Source organism: Rhineura floridana, chromosome 9 (genome assembly GCF_030035675.1).
Source record: "Rhineura floridana isolate rRhiFlo1 chromosome 9, rRhiFlo1.hap2, whole genome shotgun sequence".
Lineage (NCBI taxonomy): Eukaryota > Metazoa > Chordata > Lepidosauria > Squamata > Rhineuridae > Rhineura > Rhineura floridana.
In genome coordinates this window covers 120,815,514-120,838,078 of record NC_084488.1, presented here as the reverse complement: position 1 = coordinate 120,838,078, position 22,565 = coordinate 120,815,514, and the positions used below count along the sequence as shown (strand labels likewise).

The 22,565-nt window shown below is 45.5% G+C and overlaps 1 protein-coding gene across 6 annotated transcripts in view; it reads left to right on the top strand.

The window, feature by feature from the left end:
* SLC4A11 (solute carrier family 4 member 11) overlaps positions 1-22,565 on the top strand; it is a 202,550-nt gene that overhangs the window by 27,039 nt on the left and 152,946 nt on the right. For 5 of the 6 annotated variants that reach the window (XM_061583520.1, XM_061583521.1, XM_061583517.1 and 2 more), the window contains exon 2: positions 22,486-22,536. In XM_061583520.1, the coding sequence (XP_061439504.1) occupies positions 22,503-22,536 (34 nt within the window). In that variant the 5' untranslated portion in view covers positions 22,486-22,502. Of the gene's footprint in view, positions 1-22,485; positions 22,537-22,565 lie in introns of those variants that run through there. The other variant, XM_061583518.1, reaches the window with a different exon arrangement.

The following is a 22,565-nucleotide window of genomic DNA, read 5'->3' as shown; positions in this document are numbered from 1 at the left end:
AGCTTGTTAGGGCTACCTTCGAACCTGACCCTGGCTGGCTTCTAGCCCACTAGAGAGAGAGAGAGACCCCTGCTAATCATAGTTCTGTCTGGTTCATCATGCCTGATGTCTGGTGATCTGTGTCCCATTCATTTGTCTAGTTCAGTGGTGGGGTGCCTGAGGCCTGGGGCTTGAATGCAGCCCTCCAAGCCTTTCTGTGTAGCTTTCAGGGCTCTCCCCATACTATACCCCACCCAGCTGCATCCCCTCTCACCACCATTCTTGATTCTAGTTGCCTGGCTGGAATCTGTCCTGGAATGCCTCTTGCCTGCCTGAAAGGAGGATAGAGAGTGGTGTGCGTGTGTGAGGGTGTATAGAAACTAGTCTACCCGGGCAAATGTAGAATTTATGTTCTTTGCTCTGCTCACTTTTGCCTCCGGCCCGCCCACCACCGGCATGTGGCCCCCAAAAGGTTGCCCAGAAGGCAATGGGGCCCTCACGCTGAAAAAGGTTCCCTGTCCCTGCTCTAGTCCCTTTTTTGGGGTGGGCGGAGAATATCAAGTCTTGATGCCCTTGACCCAGAAACTGCAGCTAGTGCAGAATGCTGCAACCAGATTGCTGTCAGGGTGAGACCATATCAACATATAATGCCTCTGCTCAGAGATCTGCACTGGTTGCCAGTTTGTTACCAGGCCAAGTTCAAGGTGTTGCTACTAGTATCATTGGCGATCACTCGTGGCCAAGTAAGATTGTCTTCCAGGGTAGGGTCTTTAACGGTGGGTCCGTAAGTGACTGTGGAGGCCAATTCTGGATCCACACAGCCTCCCACAGTGAGGACATAGGTTTCCAGATGGAAGGTGGTCACAGTGAGGATTTGCTTGATGCCCCTTCTGCTTAGCTCGTTTGTCCCTTTCGCCCTGTACTCGTGCTTCTTCAAAGTCCATAGCACCTTTGATAATGGCCGACCTCCAATTGGGACTAGTATATAAAGCCCTTAACAGCTTGGGAATAGTTTACTTGTGGCATTGCCTTCCCCACATGTGTCTACTTAACTGTGGAACTGGCAATGCTACAGGTGCCACACAATAGCTGTTCTGCACTTGTAAGAAATTGTTCTTCTAGTGTGGCAGCACCTACTCTTTGGAACTCCCTGCCTATTAACATCAGAAGGCGCCTTCATTGTATTCCTTTTGGCGCTTGCTTAAAATTCTGTTTAGACAAGCCTTTCCAGATGTTGATCTGTTTTAAATTTTTCAGTTAGCTGTTTCAGTTGTTTTAAATATGTATTTAATTACCTGTTTTTAACTGTTTTATTGATACCTGTAATGTTTTATGGCAAACCGCTTAGAAGTCTTTACAATCAAGCGGTATATAAATTTTGTTCATAAATAAAAATTAAAAAGTCTAGACGCCATCACCATTTGCTGTGCAAATGAAATCTATAACTTTATTCTTCATTTTGTGAACTGCCCCCCGGCCTAGCTGAATATACCCCTGAAATTACCTTTTGTAGGGATGTGGGTAATCTGATCCCAGTGGTTCTGCTTTTTTCTAGATCTTGCAGGATAAGTTCAACTTCCCTTCAGCAACATCATGGTAAATGATATTCAGGGCATCTCATGCTGCAAATCTATGGCAAGCTGTGGTCCCATGACCCCTGATGACTACTGTGCTGGTCACAGAGCCCTGAGCAAGTTGCCCTACCCTTGCATTAGTGAGTGCATTTATTAGGCGCAATGAGCTCTCTGTCCAGGAGTGACATTCTTTGCTAGTCTCCTTTTGATAAGGGGAAACATCTCACTAAACATTCCACTAAATGAGTGAGGCTGATTCCAGTGGGGCTTGCATTTTGGTGCCCAATTACAAGACATCAGGTGTGAGTCAGGTGAGCGTGGTTTGGGGGGGGGGAATGGCCTTGTGGGCCAAAAGCCTGGTGGGCTTAATTTGGCCCATGGGCTGGAGGTTCCCCGTACCTACACTAAAACTTGCTCAGATATTAGTTGTGGTCTTAGAATTTGCATATGTAGTCCAAGATTCAGAGGCTCTGTTTCTGGGCCGCCCTCGTCTTTTTATCTCCTGCCTCCCCACCTCCCATTCTGCTCCATCCCCTTGGCTAGCAGGGCCTGCCTGGTGGACCCTGTCAAACTGGTAACCCTCCTGGGGGTATTGGGTGGTATCCAACACACTCATTCCATTGGCGCAAGGATTTCCACTTGAACAACAGAGCTTCCCCTCTCTCTCCTTTCCCTGGGCACACCCCATGCCCCCCCACATCTCTTTCTGAGAGGAAAGGCGGGATATTAAATTTAATAAATAAATCAATAAATCTACTCCAGAAGGTTGGGGGGGGGGAAACCCCAGAACAGATTTGGAGGCACACAGAAGGGAGGAAAGGGGGAAGTTCTGTCGCTCAAGTAGAAATCCTTGCACTGAGGAATGAGTTACTTGAATAGCACCCAAAAGCATCCAGCTTTCAAGGCAGGGACTTGGACCTTTTGTTTGAACTGAATTGCACACCTTCAGTCTGGCACTTGAGCTTTTTCTTGTGCTCCCCGTCTCTCTTTCCCTCAGCCTACCGTTGCTTGGCCGTTCCTGGTCATTGTCCAGCCCTTGCTTCCTTGGATAAATAACCATCACCCCCACTTGGCAATGGTTCTGCTTTGTAGCAGCTACAGTGACTGGGCTGAGTTCTGAGCTTTTCTTGGTTCTGGTGGATGGTACTTTCACTGGTGTCGTGCTGGGCCTCCTTCCATTGTTTTCTGGAATTCTCTGTCTATTGTTTCCATCTCCTAAAACACCTAAGTTGCCTTGAGTCTAGGGTTTTAGTGCACCCTCTTATGTAATTTTCGGTCTTATAAAAAAAATAAATTCAAAGTCCAAGCATATAGGATTGGATCCAGATTAGGCTTGGATCCAATTCAGTCATACTCAAGGTTAGAAGCATTGAAATCGATGCACTTAAGTTTATTTATTTATTTGTTAAATTTGTACCCTTCCCTTCCTCTCAGAAGGAGCCCAGGGCATCAAACAAGTGATAAAACACACACACACACACAAAAACCACCTTTAAAACATCTTTTTAAAAAGTCTTTAAAAACAAAATGTCTTAGAAACATCTTTCAAAAGAAAAACATCTTTCAAAGAAAACTTTAAAATAGTTCCAACACTGACGCAGACTGGGATAAGGTCTCTACTTAAAAGGGTTGTTGAAAGAGGAAGGTCTTCAGTAGGCACCGAAAAAACTAACACAAACACTGCTTGTCTAGTATTTAAGGGGAGGGAATTCCAAAGGGTAGGTGCCACAGCACCAGAGCTTGGAAAAGTTACTTTTTAATACTATAACTCCCATCAGCCCCAGCCAGCACGGCCACTGGATTGGCTGATGTGAATTGTAGTTCAAAAAAGTAACTTTTCCAAGCTCCGCACAGCACTAAAGGTCCACTTCCTATAAGTTAGTCACGTCCATTGATTTCAGTGGGTGTACTCTATGACTTAGCTTGATTCAACTGTTTAGTCACGCTTAGAATGGACTCATTGAAATCAATGGGATTTGAGTTAGTCATGCTGTTAGCCACTGCATCCGGATCCAATCCATTATGTCTTCCTGATAACCCCATCTGCATACTTCTTGGCACTCGAAACTTCAAAAGATTGGTGAGCCAGAACTTGGCAGAAGCCGTGATGATTCTTAGCAAGTCTTCAGCTTCTGTGCCAGCCTTCCCCAACCAGATGTCCTACAGATGTTTTGGCCTACAGCTCCTGTCACTGTGGGAGGTGGTGTGGATCTAGGATTGGCCTCCACAGTCATGGACCCACTGTTAAAGGCTTTATTGTGGAAGACAATCTTACTCAGAGTGATTGCCAATGAAATGAATGCAGAGGTCACCAGGTTGCAGAACCTGAACTATATATTTAATACTTTTAATGCTTTCCACCAACTTTCCTTGAACAGATGGGTGTTGAGTTCACTGGCTTGTAATTACATAGATCCCCCTGGGTCCCCAGGATCCTTTTTAAAACCATATTGGCTGCTTTCTAGTTATTTGATATAGAGGCCAATTTTATGGGGCAAGGAGTTGCATATTTTTTGTTTAAAAAGATCAAGAATTTTGCATATCGAGTCCTTCAGGAATTCTTGGGTGGATGCCACCCAAGTCTGATGATTTCTTCATTTTTAATTTGTCAACAGTACCTTGCACCTCTTGTCACCTCTATTTGATTTGGTTCCTTAGTCTCCCTCTTTTTAAAAAAACAAACATGAACAGTTATCTGTCCTATATCTTCTGAAGCGAAGACAGACACAAAGAATTCATTCAGTTTTTCCAGTTTCCCTGTTCCCTTATAACACTTCACACCTGTTCAACTACTTCTGTGGCCAGTTTCCTCTGTCTGATGTATTGCATTTTTAAAAAATTGTTTGGCTTAAATGACCTTAGCAACTCATACCTCAAATTTGTCTTTCATTTCCCTTATCAACTGGGAACATGCCAGAGTTTTTGTGTGCTCCTATTTGGGCAATACTTCTGTTCTCTGATGGACTCTTCCTTGCTGGTATTGGCATAATTAGAAGTGTGCAGTGGTACCCATTTGTGACCACTCAGTGCTTTGCTTCCATAGTGATTAGCACTGGAATTTGAAACTGCTAGTATCATAATACAGTAGGGCCCCGCTTCTTGGCACCCCGATTTTTGGCATTCTGCTAATACGGCACCAGCGGGGCGATCCGCTGGAGGGGGGGCTGGAGCTCCCTGCACTCCAGCTGATCGCGCTGGAGGAGAGGAAGATCAGCTGTAGTGTGCTACAGCTGATCTCCTCTTCTGGCATGATCAGACTCCTCCTCGAGCTGTTCGCGCTGGAGGAGAGGAAGATCAGCTGTAGTGTGCTACAGCTGATCTCCTCTTCTGGCATGATCAGACTCCTCCTCGAGCTGATCGCGCTGGAGGAGAGGAAGATCAGCTGTAGTGTGCTACAGCTGATCTCCTCTTCTGGCATGATCAGACTCCTCCTCGAGCTGATCGCGCTGGAGGAGAGGAAGATCAGCTGTAGTGTGCTACAGCTGATCTCCTCTTCTGGCATGATCAGACTCCTCCTCGAGCTGATCGCGCCCGAGGAGGGGAAGATCTGATTTTCTCCTCCTCTGGCACGATCAGCGGGTTAGGCTCCAGACCCCCGCGCTACAGCTGATCCGCTTTTCGGCAGTTTTTGCTTTTTGGCGGGGGTCTGGAACCTAACCTGCTGTATGAGTGGGGCCCTACTGTACACAAATCTGTGGTGCAGCCACACTAGGAATACCGTGTGTTGTTCTTGTCACCTCACCTCAAAAAAGAGATTGTAGAGCTGGAAAGAGGAAACCAAAGGGTCTGGAACAACTTCCCAATGCGGAAACGTTGCAAAATTTGGGTTTTTTGTTGTGCAGGGGGAAAAAGCCATTGAGGTGCCTGATATAACGCCGGGTGTGCATAAAGTGGAGTGAGAGGAGTTTTCTCTTTTTCATTCTCTCTGCTAATGCTATAACCCGGGATTGTCCACTGAACGTGAATGGTGGGAAATTCAGGACAGACAAAATGGACTTCCTCGCCCAGCATATTGTGAACGCTCTGGCTAGGGATGGATGATCTGTCAGTTCAGGTTCTCTCAGTTTCTCATGTTTCCAGTCTTAAATTCAGTTCTCCCAATTTGTGCAGCAATTCGCTTTAATTTTTTTTAAAAAAAGACATCCTCATGAAGAAGTTCGGCATTTTCGTGCGAATTTCTCCTGATAAACACATATTTGCAGGCAGTTTCTCCTAATATAATGCATTTTTGTATGCTGTTTTCATGAATATATTAATTTCTATGCACACTTTCCCCTAATGTATGCATTTTTTGTAAACGCTGGGTTGGAGAACTGCATCAAAAAAATTGGCTAAGTGCGAATTTTGGATGGCTGTGTTCCAGTCCTGATATTGTTTTGGAAAGGGCAGATTTGATAAATTCAGCTTTAAATGCAAACTGAATCAAATTTCTCCCCTATCTCTGGGATTCGATACCACAAGACATAGCAATGGCCACCAACTCGGATGGTTTTAAAAGGAGTTTGACAGACTCATGGAGGATAAGGGTGTGAATGGCTACTAGTCATGATGGCTGTGTACTACCTCTAGTATCAGAGGTGGTATGGTTCTGGGTACATGTTGCTGTAGTGTGGTTCTGGGAAGAGTGCTATTGCACTCTGGTCCTGCTTGTGGGCATCCCATGCACATCTGGTTGGCTGCTGTGGGAAACAGGGTGCTGGACCAAGTAGGCTTTCACCTCTTCCAGCAATGTCCTTATCTATTTGTTTATTTATAATGTTCCTTATGTTCTTACGACTTAACAAATTCTGCTGGTGAACGTTCCCTCCTTTCATGTGTTCAAGATGAACACATGAGTGTCACTTGAACTCCTTGGGTGGTATTCAGTGCTACTCAGAGTAGACCCATTGAAGTTAATGGACATGAGATGCAGGGCTGTGGAGTCAGAGTTGGAAGCAATTTTGGGTAGAGTCGGAGTCGGTAGAAATGTTCTGACTCCGGCTTCAAAATAAAATTAATAATTTATTTATTTTCTTTTAATGTATTTTAAGGTCTTTTTATGATGTCTTAAAGTGTTTTTAGCATCTCTGTTTGCTGCCCTGGGCTCCTATTGGGAGGAAGGGCGGGATTTCATGGAGGACAGGGCTATCAATGGCTACTAGCCATGATGGCTGTGCTCTGCCACCCTAGTCAGAGGCAGCATGCGTCTGAAAACCAGTTGCCGGAAGCCTCAGGAGGGGAGAGTGTTCTTGCACTTGGGTCCTGCTTGCGGGCTTCCCCCAGGCACCTGGTTGGCCACTGTGAGAACAGGATGCTGGACTAGATGGGCCACTGGCCTGATCCAGCAGGCTCTTCTTATGTTCTTATGTTCTTATATAAATCAAATAATAAATAAATAAAATAAATAAATAATATACATTTGCCATTTATGAAGGAGTCGGAGTCGGACAGTAGAAAAATAGAGGAGTCGGAGTCGAAGGTTTGACGTACCGACTCCACAGCCCTGATGAGACATTTGTTCATTCACCCTCTTACTTTTCAAGTCGTTTTCCCCCTTCGAATAATAACTGAGCCTTTACGTTTCTCTCCAGTCTTTTTCATGCACGCCTGTCATAATTTCTTCCCTGCCCTTTTATTTAAATTTCTGACGTTGGGCTTTTCTGCTGAGTCTCTGTCTGCAGGTGTGGAAGAGCTGTTTCTGTTCTTCGCATTTCCTCTTCAGCTCCGGTGGGTTCCACTTGCAGACACACAGCAGCTGCTGTGATCAAGATCCTGCAAGGCACAAGCTTTTCCCCGTGCCAAAGGAGAAACGTAAAGCAAATGAAATGATACGTTTTAATGGGTCCAGCTGGTGGCTTTTGAACGGTGTGTTCTTCATTAGGTATCTGTGTACGCGGTATAAAAAGAGAGGGTCATTTGTTTTTGCCATATCTTTGATAGGTAGTTGGCCAAGTCTGTTGCTCTTTAGAACAAAACAGGAGGATGTAGCAGAAGATACTAATTACGATGCAGATTCTTGTAGTCTTGTGGCTCTTGAGAGAGAAAAATATCTCTGCGTGCTTTTGTTTTGCTCTGTACTGTCTAGTGGCTGTTTTCCATCATTGGTGGAATGGAATTGGTGCTCAAAATAGGATAAGAGGTATTTTTTGTGTTCCATCTGGTGGAAGCGAATTACGTCAGGAGAACTCGAATTACGTCAGGAGACTTAAAAGCTTTTGACAAGCTGTTTGCTAAGACCAGAGCTGCAGAGTCGGTTCGCCAAACCTTCGACTCCTCTATTTTTCTACTGTCCGACTCTGACTCCGACTCCTTCATGAATGGCAAATGTATATTAACTAGTAATAACAAATTTACTGTGGTAAAATGGTAGCACAAGGCATTTCATCACCACCACGTGAATCCAGAGCTTGGAAAAGTTACTTTTTTGAACTACAACTCCCATCAGCCCCAGGGATTGGGTTTGTGGGAGTTGTAGTTCAAAAAAGTAACTTTTCCAAGCTCTGGATTCACGTGGTGGTGATGAAATGCCTTGTGCTACCATTTTACCACAGTAAATTTGTTATTACTAGTTAATATACATTTGCCATTTATGAAGGAGTCGGAGTCGGTACATTTCTACTGATTCCGACTCCAACTCCACCCAGAATTGCTTACGACTCCACAACTCTGACTCCAACTCCACAGCCCTGGCTAAGACTTTCCGCTTTGGGCTGGTAGGGAACTCAGACTTGACTCCTGGAGGCCCATTTGGCTTCAAGAGTGTAATGGGCTTTGAAAGTTGGGTGGTGATTTCCAGGGCAGTGCCCAAATGTCAAGGTGATAGATAAGAACACAGTGCTTCTCAGAAGGTGAAGGAATGGATAGGAAGCATGAGAAAAGATGGAAGACACTTTGGGGAAGGGCCTGTAGCTCAGTGGGTAGAGCATCTGCTTTGCACACAGAAGGTCCCAGGTTCAATCCCTGGCATCTCCAGATAGGACTTGTCTGAAACCCTGGAGAGTGCTGCTGCCAGTCAGTGTAGACAATACTTATTTATTTATTTATTTATTTATTTAGTTTAATATTATATACCGCCCTAAGCCCGAAGGCTCTCTGGGCGGTGTACAAAAAGATAAAAACAAGCACAATATATAAATACAATAAATACAACAAATAATAAAAAATTTAAAAAAAACGAACCAAACAACATCCAAAATACGGAAATGCTGTTTAAAATACACTTTAAAATGCCTGGGAGTATAAAAAGGTTTTCACCTGGCGCCAAAAAGATAGTAGCATCGGCGCCAGGCGCACCTCATCAGGGAGACTGTTCCACAGTTCGGGGGCCACTACTGAAAAGGCCCTGGTTCTAGTCATCACCCTCCGAGCCTCTCGATGGGATGGTACTCGGAGGAGGGCCTTAGATGTTGAGCGTAGTGTACGGGTAGGTTCATATTGGGAGAGGCGTTCCACCAGGTATTGCGGTCCCATGCCATGTAGGGCTTTATAGGTCAAAACCAGCACTTTGAATCTAGCCCGGAAACAAATAGGAAGCCAGTGCAGACGGGCCAGAACAGGTGTTATATGAGCGGACCTTCTGGTCCGCGTCAACAATCTGGCCGCTGCATTCTGGACTAGCTGTAGTTTCCGAACAGTCTTCAAGGGCAGCCCCACGTAGAGCGCGTTGCAGTAGTCCAATCTAGAAGTTACCAGAGCATGAACAACTGAAGCGAGGTCGTCACTGTCCAGATAGGGACGTAGCTGGGCTACCAATCGAAGATGGTAAAAAGCATTCCATGCCACCGAGGCCACCTGGGCCTCAAGAGACAGGGAAGGATCGAAAAGAACTCCCAAGCTACGAACCTGTTCCTTCAAGGGGAGTGTAACCCCATCAAGAGCTAGATGGACCAGTGGTCTGACTTGGTGCAAGGCAGCTTCCTCAGTTCCTAAACATCTGATCTGCTGAGGATAATGGGCTTTTTTGACTGACAAGTCTCATCATCTATTGTCTGTCCAGAGAGACAATAATTGGCATTGTGAGCCTAAAGTTAACCTTTTGCTGCTGGATCCAACTAGGAAAACTTGGAGTTCAGTAGTTTGCAGAAGTTGATTCTTGATGCTTCAGGTTCATGAAATATTCACCTTTCTAATTTCTTGTATCCTCTATACAGCCTTCGCTAGCCTGGTGCCCTCTGGATGTTCTTGAACTGCAGCTCCCAACACCCTCAGCATCTTAAGGCTGTAGGGGGTAGGGTTGATGGGAGTTGGCAGTCTAAAATATCCGGAGGCCACCTGAATGCTCTGGGACTTTTGGTTTGTATTCGTGTTGAGCCACGACTTGGCTGTCTTTGGGTGAAGATTAAGTCAGGCTCCTGTAGTTTTTCTTGCAGCAGTTCCTGGGTGAAGTTCATGATTGGACTCTTCGTTCCTGAGCATTGGTTTCTTTTACTGGAACATTGCAAACATTTTGCATTGGTTGCCTGTATGTTTCCGAGCTCGATTCAAATACTGGTTTTAACCTATAAAGTGTTACACGGCTTGGGACCACAATACCTGATGGAACGCCTCTCCCAACAAGAACCCACCCATACACTACGCTCCTCATCCAAGGCCCTCCTCTGGGTGCCTATTCCAAGGAAGCTGTGAGGCTGGCAACAAGAGAGAGGGCCTTTGCAGTGGTGGCCCCCAAATTATAGAATGATGTATTTGACAAGGTGCGCCTGGCGCCAACACTGTTATCTTTTCAGCACTAGGTCAAGACGTTCCTCTTCTCCCAGGCATTTTAGCATGTGTTTTTTCAATTTTTTTTTTTAAAAAGTGTTTTTAAATTTGTATATTTGTGTATTTGTTTTTAATGTTTTTAATTGTTGTAAACCGCCCAGAGAGCTTCGGCTATGGGGCGGTATACAAATGTAATTAATACTAATACTAATACTAATAATAGTATACTTTAACCTCCTCGCCTGCATTTCTGGCCCTGTCCCCCCAATCTAATAGTAGATCTCTCTCCCCCCCCATTTGTATATATGATGTTTGTCATATTGCAAAACACAATACGCAAGTATGTATATTTTAAATTGATTGTAAACATAAATATGTGCCTGTCCTCGGTCTTAAACTGCCTTCTCTAGAACTCTCCTCTACTTTTATTTTTCTGTCCTCCTAGACTGTTCAAAATCTGTTTCCTACCCCATTTAATTGGCACTTAGGCAGACAGGGATCCTTCCATTCTGTACCTCGTTAAGCAGGATTGCTGAAGCATTTCTCCCAAATCCTCTTCATTTCCTTTCCATCTATGGCCAAAAGGCCCGCAGAGGTTCAAGTTGTAGCAGTATTTAAATCTCTGCTTCCTTTTTGCTTATGATATTCTTTCTCTCTTTGTCCTGCCCGAACTTGAAGAACTACTTTTATTGTAGTAAGAGAAAGCTTAAATTCAGTGATCATGAATCTACCTACAGCTTACTCAGAACTCAGCATCTCTCTAGGTCTATCTAGGCACAACTTTGCAGCAGTAAGACGTTGACTCAGCAACTATTCCTCCCTTCACTCGTTTTAGGTAAGGCTGGGTGGGCACTTTACTTGCTTGTGCCAACTGTCACTGTTGGGAACGTACGCACAGGCGAAGACCCCACCTCAACTGTGTCTGTTGAATCACCCACTGCATTCGCCTTCAGGCGCAAAGCAAAGGTGGAGCCCCCATCACCGTCTCATCTTCCCCGTCAGAGAGAGGAGGGCTGCCTGTGGGCGACGCGGGTGCAGGGAGAGGGGAAGCATCAGGCTGGGAAACAACTGGCTGGTCAGGTTGACTCTCCACAGGGATATCTGGAGGTGCTGGGGTTGACCTGTCAAAAGTCCAGCGCTGGGGTGCTTTTCTGAGTCCAACACGCCGCTAAATACTTCACCAGCTCAATCATCCCACTTACGTCCTCTTCCTCCTCCTCCGCTTTGTTCTCATCTGTCCACCCCCACCCCCCAGCAAGGCTGACGACACTCTTCATCAGATGGCTGTTTTCTTCTCCTGCAGGACAGTAGGGCTACTTCTGCTTATAGGGAACCTATGCAGTTGCAGCGGGGAGCCTCTGACCTGTGCACCACCAGAGACCCATGTCGCCTCTTCTGTCTAACCTCCTTCATGACCCTTACTAACAGAGCAGTCCAAACTATAGGAAGCCGGCATAAGTTACACCAGCCTAAATTTAGCCGGAATAAGTTACCCCTATTCCAAACTCCTTTCAAGAGTGGGGCTACAGCTGGCTGAGCCAGCTTCCGAAATGGGCAGAAGGAAAACAAGCCTTTAAAATAGAGTTTGACTTACACCATCCTTTTTGCCAGTGTAGCTTCCGCTGGGTTGCTAAGTTATGTAACCGAGCTGAAAGGAGTTTGGAATAGGCTAAATGTGCCCTGGCAGACCCCTCGCATGCCCCTTTTTGGGGACTTATCCCCTCCTCAGCTGAGCCCCTGGCTGTGCTGGGATGGAGGAGGCTGAGCTAGGATTTAGGACTTCAGCTAGTGTAGCCTCGGCTGAGCACAGGTAGAAATGTGAAGGCCCGGAAAAAAATGTGTAGATCCCTGCGCAGGGTGGGGAGAGAGCGAGCGCTGTACATTGAACAGGTACTAATACTATGCATTGAAAAGGGATTATGTCTAATTTGCATAGGGAAATTTTCTGGTTCAGACTCACATCACTGATACATTGCAAACTTAGAAGAAGGGGGGGAAAACAGAACAAATGGAGGAAGGAGAAATGTGCAGAGAGAGAAATGGGTGCTAAATGAACTCCAGCAGAAGCAATCTGATGCTGACATACTATAAAATCAGCACATCTGTATCCAAAGTAAATAAGCAAGAGCTGGTGTTCTGTACGCTGCCCTAGCAGATCTCATCCCAAACATCTTGCTGCCTAAGGCAAAAGATCAGATGGCATCTGTCCCCTATTTCATGACTGGACTGGCAATTGAATCTTCCTTCAGCATTGTGATGGCATCCTCCACAGCAGCTGAGGGCAAGCACGCTAGTATAAGGGAGGGGAGGGCAGGTCAGGTCATGTGGAACACACAACTCTGTTCTCCAGCACCTCATAGCAACTCCCCAACAAGCATTTGCTGCCTGAGGCAGCCGCCTCACTCTGCCTAAGTGTAGGGCCTGCCATGTGCCCTAAGGTCCTTGGAGGGAGGACAGGCGGGAAATGCACAGCCGTGATGGCTGTGCTCTGCCACCCTAGTCAGAGGCAGCATGCTTCTGAAAACCAGTTGCCGGAAGCCTCAGGAGGGGAGAGTGTTCTTGCACTCGGGTCCTGCTTGCGGGCTTCCCCCAGGCACCTGGTTGGCCACTGTGAGAACAGGATGCTGGACTAGATAGGCCACTGGCCTGATCCAGCAGGCTCTTCTTATGTTCTTATGTTTAATCACAAGAAAGAAAGAGAAAAAACTCTTCCTCCTGTGGGATGGAGACGGGAGTCCCCTCTGCTGTTTCCTGGGCTGTTTTTAAAAGCGGAGGCAGCTTATTTTGGCAAACCAGTCCCTTTAGTGACTGCAGAGAGTGTTCCTGGCAGGGGGTCCTATCCAGTTTCCACTTGGCTGGGTTGGGAAATGAGAGCATCTCAGAGGCAGAGCTGCGATGCCCTCCTTTTAACTGTCATACATATGAAACAGGTGCAGAAGAAGAAGGCACAGCTGCAGACTTGCACCCATTGCCCTGTTCCCCCACCTGGTGGTGGATGAGACATCTGTGGCTTTGTGTCACAAGGATGTATTAGTGCAAATGAGAAAGTGTGCATCCCCTACTTTTGCGTGAGGCAGGTGAATGAGGGTTGTGTGCACACAGAAGGCTTCCTCTGCTCCCAGCTTGTGCATTTGTACATGTCATATTTCCCTTGCCCACACTGCCTTGCGGAGGTACAGGTACTTTTTTCACACACTAAGAATAAAGCAAAGCTGTTTCTAGGGGCCTTGTTGTCTTCCCCCCAGCCTTTGCTTACAAACTGCCCTGGCCGCAGTAAGCCTCAACTCCTCTGGATACTTTATACCCTCTAAAGTTCCCAGCTATGCATTGTTCTTCTCATACCAGTAACTGTTTCTCTGTACTGGGTGTTTTGCTGCCACCATAAATAACCATAAATAATTATTTACCTCATGCCAACTTACTGTGGTAACTTTGTCACCAGACATAGTAAGACTTGTTCTACGTAGTAACTAGACTAAGTATCAGGCATGTGTTGAAAGGAATGGATTTTATATTTAGTTAACAGATGTAGTAAATAAGTTTACTCGGTATTTAGTTTCTGAAAGCATGTGGTTACAAGATGGTGTTCACTGGTTTCATTTATGTTACACTTGTCAAAATAAGAGTACAAGCCTACCTATCCTATCCACCCCCCTCAAAATCCAACCTTCACTCCCTCAAGATCTCTGCGCTGTCCAACAGACAACTCTCTCTCTCTCACACACACACCATCCCCTATTCACTCAGCCAATCAGCATTCCTCAACATTCTAACTCACGCTCTCCCCCTGCCCTGCTCTCCGCATACATTATTCAGTCTAATGCAAACTCATTCCAAGACATTACTTATAACGGCACATGTAAAATAAAACATTGCAGCACTTGCACCTGGAAATGTGGGAAGTGGTCCAAAGGAAAGGCAAATGTCACTGGGGTTCTCTCCCCAGCATGACACTTACCTGTGCGCAGACTGCAACCCTTTCCCACAAGTCAGGATTCCTCGTCCTTGTGAGATCTTGGCAAAGTGCACTGGTGTGCCGTCTGGCTTGAGCATTGGGTGTTCTGAACTGAGAATGTCTGAGAGCCAAATTAAATGTAACATGAGAAATGCATGAATAGTTTTGCAGCTTTTCTCCTGAAAAGCAGCCACAGGAGGTTTCCAGTTCCAACAAAAGCATAGTGGTGGGGAGGGGAGATTCTGCTTCACCCTCTTTCCTCCCACCATTTGTTTGCTTTGAAAACACCCTCAGCTACTTTTCTCACTGGAAGGGTAAAGATATAGAGGAACATACAGGTTTTTTTTTATTCTGTAGGTTGGAAACACTGGGAGGAGGGTATTTTTGTGGGGAAAGCATCGTGAAGAGAAAGCTAAGTAACCCCTCACCCCCTTTGCTCTTCTGTTCTTGATCTCCACTTCTGAGACTACTTTCCATTAGAGAGAGAGAGAAAATCTGGAGACTGTTCATGCATCTCTGGTGAAATGTCTCATTTGACCCTACCCACCACCAGCCCGACTCTTCAGTGTGTTTCCGTACCTGTTGGGATGTGCGTACATGTTCCTATTGGAGAATGTCTTTTCATGGAAGGCCACCCTGTGATTTCTGGGGTTGAAATGGGTTCATGGAGAGTATTGGGTTGTTTGTTTTTTCCCCAGTGTGTGCAGAGAGTGCCTTTCCCCCCTCTACCTGATTTTTCAAGTTACTGGGGAGATGGTCCTTACAGCGCAGGGATGGGGAACCTGTGGCCCTCCGAACATTATTGAACTCCCAAGTCAAACTGGCTCCAGCCAGCATGAGCAATGGTGAGGGATGGCACTACTTGCTCTGATGGCAATGTCCTATCTCCACGGTCGGAGGCATCATGCTTCTGGGCTCCTACTGGGAGGAAGGGTGGGGTACATACATTATTATTATTATTATTAATTTATTTATACCCCGCCTTTTGGCCAAAGGCCCTCAAGGCGGCTTGCAAAGAAAAATAAACACAAGTATAAAAATACATCAGTAAAGGCAATACAATTTACAAAAATTAAACTAAATAACAAATAACATCATTAAGAAAAAATGTATGTACATACATGCATGCACGCACACACACACACACACACACACATACACACACACATATACATACATACATACCTGCTGCTGGAAACCCCAGGAGGGGAGAGGGCTGTTCCTCTCAGGCTCTGCTTGTGGGCTTCCCATAACCATCTGTTTGGCCACTATGAAAACCGGGGGCTGGACTAGATGGCCATTGGCCTGATCCATCTGCAGGTCCCTTCTTATGTTCTTATGACGGAAGATCTAGTCCAGCAACATCTGGAGGGTCACAGGTTCCCCATCCTTAAGGAGCAAAACTGAGTGTGATGTTCTGGTTTGAGATGAAATCAATGCAATAAATAAATAAATGAGGGAACAGCCCAGGTTTGGTCTAGATGTAAACCCACAAATGAGCGTCTGGGGACCAATATCTCATTTTGAGATGTAGAGCTTTAAAACAAAATGCATGAGGATTTAACAACAAATGTCTTCCCTGCCACGGAGGCGACGGGCTCTCCTGGCTGGGTGATGCTGCTACTTGCTCTCCGCTTTTTGTGGGTGTTCTTCTTTTTTGCTGTGGGACAGAGTGATGCTGCACAATGTAAGGAGCTCTGACCTACTTTGTGAGCCTGTGTAGCATTGCGCATTTCTCATTAGTGTGGCATCTTTCCCTGTTTCTGCCAATCTCTTCAGCAGAGAAAGAAGCAGGAGCAGATTAGGGCTTCAGGTTTGACAAAGGCGTATTGATGCGGGAAACATGTTTGGTGCTTGGGCAGGAGGGGAGAGCTTTCTGATGTACATTTTCAACAGAAACCAGAATTAATTATCATTTACATGAGCTTAGCTGTTGGGGAAATAACAGTGATGTCCTGACCCCACTGAGTTCGATTGCATTTTTATGCCCTTATGATATGTTACAAAGTTAGTGAGCGGTTCATAATTATTTCCCCGTCCATGATGCTAACTGGTGGTAAGCATTGGGGCAATAAACCCATGGTTTACTGAGCATTTGTGCATCCACGGAAACCAAGGGCTGATGTTTCTCATTTCTCCCCAAATCTGTGGCATTTGCACTTTGAACACCTAATGTATTGGGAGGCCTTCTGGAAGTAGAGGTTGTGGAGCTTGGGCCTGTCTGGCTTCGGGATGTCATGTTGCTTTTCCCTCCATCTCAGAAGCTCCAGTACAAGTGCACTCTCAAACATAAGAAGAACTTGCTGGATCAGGCCAGTGGCCCATCTAGTCCAGCGCAAGAGCACTCTCCCCACTTGGGATTCCCAGCAACTGGTATTGAGAGGCTCACTGAGCATAGCCATTGTGGCTAGTAGCCATTGATAGCCTTTGATCTTCCATGAATTTGTCTAATCCTCTTTTATGTTGGCGGCCGTCCCTGCCTCTTGTGGGAGCAAAAATGCCAGAGTTTGAAGCATGTCTTGTGTGCAGTTTCCTTTTGCCTGTCCTGAAACTTTACACATTTGTCAGATGGCCCCAGGTTCTGTTGTGAGAGAGGGAGGACAAAATTCTACCCACTTCCTTCACACCATGCATGATCTTATCTTTCATGTCCTCCCCCCCCCATATCACCTTTTCCTGCTAGAGGAGGCTGGGCCCTTTAAATGAAGAGGCACATCTCAGTGAAGGTGGAGCTACCTACTGAGACAGAGCTGCTGCTCCTATATAAGGCTCAGTCTGAGAGGAGCTGTTGCTGAAGCCGCACTTGGCAGACTGAGCCCTGCACAGAGCTGTCCAGGGTACCCTCGCCTCTGCTGAGGTCAGTGCTTGCATTGGAACAGGAGAAATGTACCCAAAGTAATGTTGTGTGTGATGGAAGATGGAAGCTTTATTTATAAGGCAGAGCTGTATGCATTCAGCAGCCCTTTGCAAGATGTGAACTGGAGGGGTAGGATGGGTTTCAGTCTGGAAGAACTGGCCTCAATTCCCAGCTTGGCAAGAGATCCTGGGATGCACTCTTCAAATCTCACACTGTTTCTTTGGAGCCCTTAATAACACTGCAAATCCAGATGAACTTTGGGTTGCATGTTCAACCAGGCTGGCCTCTGTTCTGCCATTGCATTCTGTGATAGTTTCATCTTTAAAAGGGTATGGTTCTCCTTTGCATTGGAGAAAATTGTTTCTGCATTGGGCAAAGGTTGTAACTCAGTAGTACACATACTTTGAGTGTGCATTTAATTCCTGGCAACTCCAGGAAGGTCTGGGAAAAAATCCTGTCTGAAACCCCCAAGAGCTGCTGCCCATCAGTGTAGACACAACTGATTGAAGTGGACCTTGATCTATGTCTGACCGAGTACAAGACTGTTTGCGGAAGGGCCATAGCTCAGTGGATGCTCAGCTGAGCATCTGCGTTGCATACAGAAGGTCCCAGATTCAGTCCCCAGCATCTCCAGGTAGAGTCAGAAGAAGTTCTAGGCTGAAAATCCTGGAGAGCTGCTGCCAGTCAGTGTTGATGATAACTGAGCCAGATGGACCAGTGGTCAGACCAAGTCAGGCAGTGCCCTGTGTTTCTATATTTTAACGTCAAAGAGCATTGTTGAAATGCCACAGAATGGTGGGTGGCCATAGGACAAGTCAGTGTGCTGTTGTGCCATTGCTGTCCCACCCCCCAATTCTATCCTTGCTCCCCCATAAAATAGGATTAATAGTGACCAGTTTTGCAGGGCTGTTGTGAGGAAGAATGGGGTATTGTAAAATATTCCTGACATCTTCATAAAAGGATGTGTGATGGGGGGGCGGAGGGTTAAAAAGGTATTATTGCCTTACGGATGCCCCTGAATTCGAATGCCTCTGTGAAATATTCTGGGAACACTGGCTTGTCTTGTTAAGTCAAAGATCTTGCAAAGTTTGGGAGACTTTATTACAGTTTTCATTTTCAATATGAAGGAAGTTGGCAGGCAAGGCACTGGACTGCATCTTCCGATGGATTTAATAAGGGAATATTGTTAGATGCAAATGTGAAAATGTTGAGAATCTATGAAATGAAAAGAGATGTAATACTTTTCTACTCTCTTTCAGCTGCATTTGATCTCTTCACCTTGACTGGACCAGAGTTTCAGGAAGTTATTTTGTAGCATCCTTTATTAAGGAATGTTTGAGGCTCTGTTAGGGCACATATAATAATCCTCAGGTCAGGATAGCTCAGCGCCACATCAGTGTAGAACACACTCTAAAGTGCTTCAGTTTTTTTAAAAAAATTGATCTGACAAGTGTGCCCTGTTCTCCACTTCCTGAAATTCTGGCTCTTGCACTGCAGTGTGTGTTGAGTGTTTGACCTCATGGATATTTCGAAAAACACTGCAGTTTAAAGGCGCAGGATTAGTCCTACAAATCGCTCGATTTTTCTGAAGATTTTTTTTAATGTTTCATTTATGGAATCCTTTGTGCCCTCATTCTGTGAATAGTTGTAACTAGAATAGGTGTAACTAGAAGTCAGATTGGCATGCAGACGCAGGAGCAAGATAAACACAGCTGAACAGCTGGGCTGGACTGGGTGGATTGTTATGCATGTTCAATTCCACGAAGCGGTTGCATATTCCAATTCTTGGCCTTGTGGCATCAGTTGCACTTCCAGGGTTGATACTGGTTATGTCCATGTGCCATGCTAAACCAGTCTTCTCCAACCAGACGTTGTTGGACTACACGTTGCAGCATCCTTGACCATTTGCTATGGTGGCTAAGACTGCTGGGAGTTTTAATCTAAAGAATCTTGATTCCCCAGGTTGGGGAAGGCTGTGCTAAACCATAGTTTACCAAGGCATGCACAAGCTGGAATGAGTCTGACCTAGCCTTTGCCTGATGCACTTCCCTTCCCCTGTTCTATCCCTCTGCTGAGCTGAAACATTCAGAAGCTGTCACCTCCATTTTTACTTAAGCGTAGCTTGCCTTATTGGTGGAACTCAGAACCGTGGTTAACATTCACTGTGGTTAGTTTAAACAAGTCAGCTTGAGAAACCATGATTTGTTTGGCTTTGTGTTTAAATTAGGGGTTGCCAACTTTTGGGGGGCTAGTGGGCACATTTGGAATTTTGAAAGTGCGCCGTGGGTACTGTACACAAAATGGCTGCTGTGGGAGATGTATCTCTTCTGAAAGAGCCAGAGGTTCACTGCAGCCCATTCCTCCGTATGCACATTGTACTAAACCATGGTTTAGTACGATGTCGGAATGAAACAAAGAAAGCTAGGAAGCATTTGTCCATCTTGGTACTGTCTACACTGAGTGGTAGCAGCTCTCTGGCGGTTCAGGCAGGAGTCCCTCCTAGCCCTGTGTGGAGATGCCATTGGGGACTGCACCTGAGATTTTCTGCATGCAAGGCAGAAGTTCTACCACCAAACCACAGCCCATCCCCCAATGGGAATATAGCCACTAAGTGGGTATGGCTGCTTGTTTTTACTGAGGGTGCAATTGTGTGTGCACATATCTGGGAGCAGAGCTTGGAAAAGTTACTTTTTTGAACTACAACTCCCATCAGCCCCAGGCAGCATGGCCACTGGATTGGGCTGATGGGAGTTGTAGTTCAAAAAAGTAACTTTTCCAAGCTCTGTCTGGGAGTAAACGCCACTAAACCAAACCAAATGGATGGTATTTCTAAATAAACAAGCATAGTTTTGCTCCGTAAATAAATATACCAAATAGTTCACTTTTATATGCTGAAAGATGCATTTTATATTGCTAAAGTAGTAAAATGTTTCATAAGAAAGTCAGTATTACACATCCTCCAATCCCCACCCACCCCAGTTTCCCAGATGGGGGGCAATTCCTCCATGGCTTCAAAATTTACAGAATGTTTCCATCTCAGGGCAGAGCAAACCAGTGCTAAGCAGGTGCAGGTGACCAGCCTGCCAGTGCAGACCTCTTCAGCAATGAGCAGAGCAATCTTCTTCCGCCTCTTACTCTGGGGCTGTGGATCCTGTGGCCTTTCAGATGTTGCTGGATTCTTAACTCCCAGCATCCCTGCCCATTGACCATGCCGGCCAGGGCTGATGGACTCCAACAACATCCGGAGGGTGACAGGCTCTCCATCCTTGTCTCAAATGGCAAGGATTGATTGCCTTGGAGTTATAAGCTTCTGGAGGAAAGCAGTGTGGTCCTGAAGGATGTGCTGCTTGTAAAGAAAGGTGGGGATGAGCTCTTGTTGACGCTGAGATTATGTAACAGCAGAAGTGAGTAGGTGACTCGCTGCCTTCTGCAAACATTGTGTGCAATTTCACGTTGCATTAGTTTCTTATGTGAATCACGCTGTGGCATTGTGCACTGCGCTAAATAAGTGCCCCTAATTCAGTGGCTGCTGTTTCCATATCCCAAATTGTGGTCTTCAGTCATCCATCTGCAGTCAGATTCTTACCAGCCCATTTGCCTGGCAATGAAGGCAAAGTTCAGGATGAATCCAAATATGGTTGTGTAACTTGTTTTAAGAACTACCGTTTTGGTAAAAAGATACGTTGACTTTATTCTGTTTCAGGATTTGGAGCAGGTCACATCTGTAAATCGAAGTTGAATGAAAGGTTCAGAAGATAGCTAGGATTTACTCACGGACCTGATGTAGCAGGACCAAGCTGTGGCACTGAGGCTAGGAGCTGATCCACACACCATACGTTGAATGCACATGGCTTCCCCCAAAGTATCCTGGAAACTGTACTTTGCGAAGTGTGCTTGGAATTATAGCTCTGTGAGGGGCAAACTACAGTTCCCAGGATTCTTTGTGGGAAGCCACGTGTTTTAAATGTGTGGTGTTCAGCCCACTGAAATTCAATTTCTGTTTGTATTTTTGTAAACTGAGGTGTCATCTACATGTGGAAGGAGTCGATAGGCTGTGGAGATGTCAGTGAGCATTCAGCAGTGAGGAATGTCTGCACCTTGGAAATGAAAAGCTTCCCGAGTCAGACCAATGGTCCATCTTGCTCAGAGTTGTCTATTCAGACTGGCAGTGATTCTCCAGGGTTTCAGGAAGGGGACATTCCCAGTTCTAACTGGAGACTAGGGATGGAAAGATCTGTCAATCTCAGTTCTCTCAGTTTCTCTTAAATTCAGTTCTCCCCTTTTCAGCAGTAATTTGCGATTTAAAAAAGAATCCTCGTGAAAATTCTCCAGCATTTTAGTGTGAATATCTCCTAATAAACACATTTTTATAGGCAGTTTTGACTAATGTACACGTTTTTGCAAGCAATTTCTGGTCATATAATGCATTCTGCATGGTATTTTCACTCATATATTGATTTTTATGCACACTTTCCCTTAACAGGTGCTTTTTTGTAAACATTGGTTGGTTGGTGGACTGCATTGCAAAATTCAAATAAGTGTGAATTTCTGAGGATGGCTATGTTTCAGCTCTCATGTTGTTTTTGAAAATGTGAATTTGATAGATTCAGCTTGAAATGCGAACTGAATCAAATTTCTCACCCATCCCTAGGGAGGCACTGAGAAATGAACCTCATACATTCTCCATGCAAAGCAGATCCTCTGCCACAAAGCTATGGGCCCTCCCCATAATGGCTGATGCTGCCTGTGCCTGACGCTTGCAGTCTTTGTCCCCCTCAAAAGAGTGGAAGAATCTTTGATATGGAGTGAATTGCACTTACAACATTGGGTGGGTGTACTCAAAAGCTATGAGCCTGTTCTCCACCTTGTAGAGTGGGCTGTAATTACTGAGCTTGGCCCATAAGGTGGTATTCAGTGCTAGTCCTACTCAGAGTAGACCCATTGAATGGACATGCCTAACTTGGGTTAATTAATTTCAATGGATCTACTGTGATTAGGACTTAGCTGAATACAACCCATGTTGTTGTTATATGCCTTCAAGTCGATCACAACTTTTCTTTTGGATATATTCCATCCAATCTTTTGGATATATTCATAGGGTTTTCATGGTAAGAGATATTTAGAGGTGGTTCACCATTGCCTTCCTCTAAGCCTATGCCACCCGGTATTCCCAGGTGGTCTCCCATCTAAGTCCCACCAGGCCTGACCCTGCTTAGTTTCCAAAATCAGGCATGTTCAGGGTAGTAGGCGAATACAACCCATAGACAGGTGTAAAATCGGCACTTGCAAAATATGCCTAAATGCTCATGTGATAAGCCCATACGGAAACATTCTGGAACAACAGTTAAATGTTTGCTTCTTTTTTTAATTTTTTTTTAAAAAAATCACTGGATTGTCTGAGCTGCCCTCTTAACTTGCGTATCTCTCGTTTCCTTCCTTAGAAAGCCCACCGGCAGCGATGTCCAGGAATGGGTACTTCTTTGAAGAAACAGGCAAGTAGCATCCTATAATATGAAAAACA